The following is a 1,637-nucleotide window of genomic DNA, read 5'->3' on the forward strand; positions in this document are numbered from 1 at the left end:
TTCACTCTAAGGCGTGATAATTCAAAAAAATTGGGCTTGTCACCTATCCAAAAGTGTACAGCTGCCATCTGCATGCTTGCATACGGAGTCGCCGCAGATGCATGTGATGAGTATGTGAAGATTGGAGAATCTACCATAATTGAGTGCACTCGCAATTTTTGCGATGGGGTAATTGCTTTGTTTCAAGATGAATACTTAAGACGTCCAAATGTGGAAGACATGTAGAGGTTACTCCAAGTTGGTCAGGAGCGTGGTTTCCCCGGAATGATTGGAAGTATCGACTGCATGCACTGGCAATGGAAGAATTGTCCTAAGGCTTGGCAAGGGCAGTTTACTAGTGGACACAAGGGGACGGCAACAGTTATCCTTGAGGCAGTGGCATCTTTTGATTTATGGATATGGCATGCTTTTTTTGGTTTGCCAGGTACATTGAACGACATTAATGTACTAGATAGGTCACCGGTATTTGACGATATTGAGTCCGGTGAAGCCCCGGAGGTGAATTTCATTGTCAATGGGCGACAATACAATCGTGCTTACTATCTTGCAGATGGAATATATCCGAAATGGCCTGTCTTTGTCCAATCAATTCAATTGCCCCAAGGCAACAAAGCGCAGTTGTTTGCCAAACAACAAGAATCATGTAGGAAGGATGTGGAACGCGCATTTGGGGTTCTCCAAGCACGATTTGCTATTATTCGCCAGCCCGCTAGAATGTGGGACATTGAGGTCTTAGGTAAAATAATGAGGGCTTGCATTATTTTACATAACATGATAGTCGAGGATGAACGAGATACTGGACAGGTGTCGAGTCGACCTGAGCATTCATAAATGCAACTCACCTCGGTTGTCTGAGTCAGAAGACGAATCCGCCAGCGTTCGGCGAGCTGTCCAAACCCACTCGAGTGCCAGGAACATGCTTTCCCGCCTCTCTTGACCTGAAGAGAGAAGGCACGGCACTCCAGGCCCGCCGAACAGCCACTCACAGTACAAGTGAGCGGACAGATGCTAAAGCAGCCTGCACTCTCATAAATGTGACTCACCTCAGTTGTCCAAACAATGAGCAAGAGCCGCCGACGTTCAGTGGTTGGTCAGATCCACGCAAGCATCTGACAGCCGCTGTCGCGCATACGAGGAGGGGCTTTCCCACTCCTACGTGACGTGACGCAGAGCACAGCTCTTCGAATGACCGCTGGTGGTACGAATGAGCAGCAGGATATCTCCGAACAATGTATGGTCGCATCCCATAATTCAAGGAGCAGTCAAGCTGTCCTTCTTCCATTTAAAAGCCTCTTCCAACAAACTTTAAGGGAGGGATCGAAAAACTCGAAAAAAAGCAGTTGAGACCAAGTTGTTCGCATCATCTTTGCATTACAGCATCACTGCCTAGTTCTGAGCTCCAATCACCGGTGAACTAAGCAGACCTGAACTCCATCGACTGGAGCTTCTACTGCGTACTGAAGCTCTCCTGCAACCTCGATCGAACGGTCCAAGGGAAGCAGACTCGACACGAGCATCGAGCGAAGCGTCCTATAGCCACCTAAAGTCCCCACACAAAACAAAGAGGGCATTCCCTCTGCTTCTGTTGTAATCATTTGATTATTAATTTGTAATAAGCTTTCTTATCAATACAAACG

General features: G+C 47.3%; 1 protein-coding gene across 1 annotated transcript; it reads left to right on the forward strand.

Annotated features, from left to right (window-relative positions):
- On the forward strand, nt 265-831 carry LOC109847012. The gene has a single exon (XM_020416254.1). It carries the CDS (start codon nt 265-267, stop codon nt 829-831), a length of 567 nt encoding a protein of 188 aa, XP_020271843.1.

This window comes from Asparagus officinalis, chromosome 7 (assembly GCF_001876935.1).
Source record: "Asparagus officinalis chromosome 7, Aspof.V1, whole genome shotgun sequence".
NCBI classification, from domain to species: Eukaryota; Viridiplantae; Streptophyta; class Magnoliopsida; order Asparagales; family Asparagaceae; genus Asparagus; species Asparagus officinalis.

What these genes read in the sequence shown, in the direction of transcription:
- LOC109847012 (XM_020416254.1), top strand. Translation starts at nt 265, where the DNA reads ATGATTGGAAGTATCGACTGCATGCACTGGCAATGGAAGAATTGTCCT.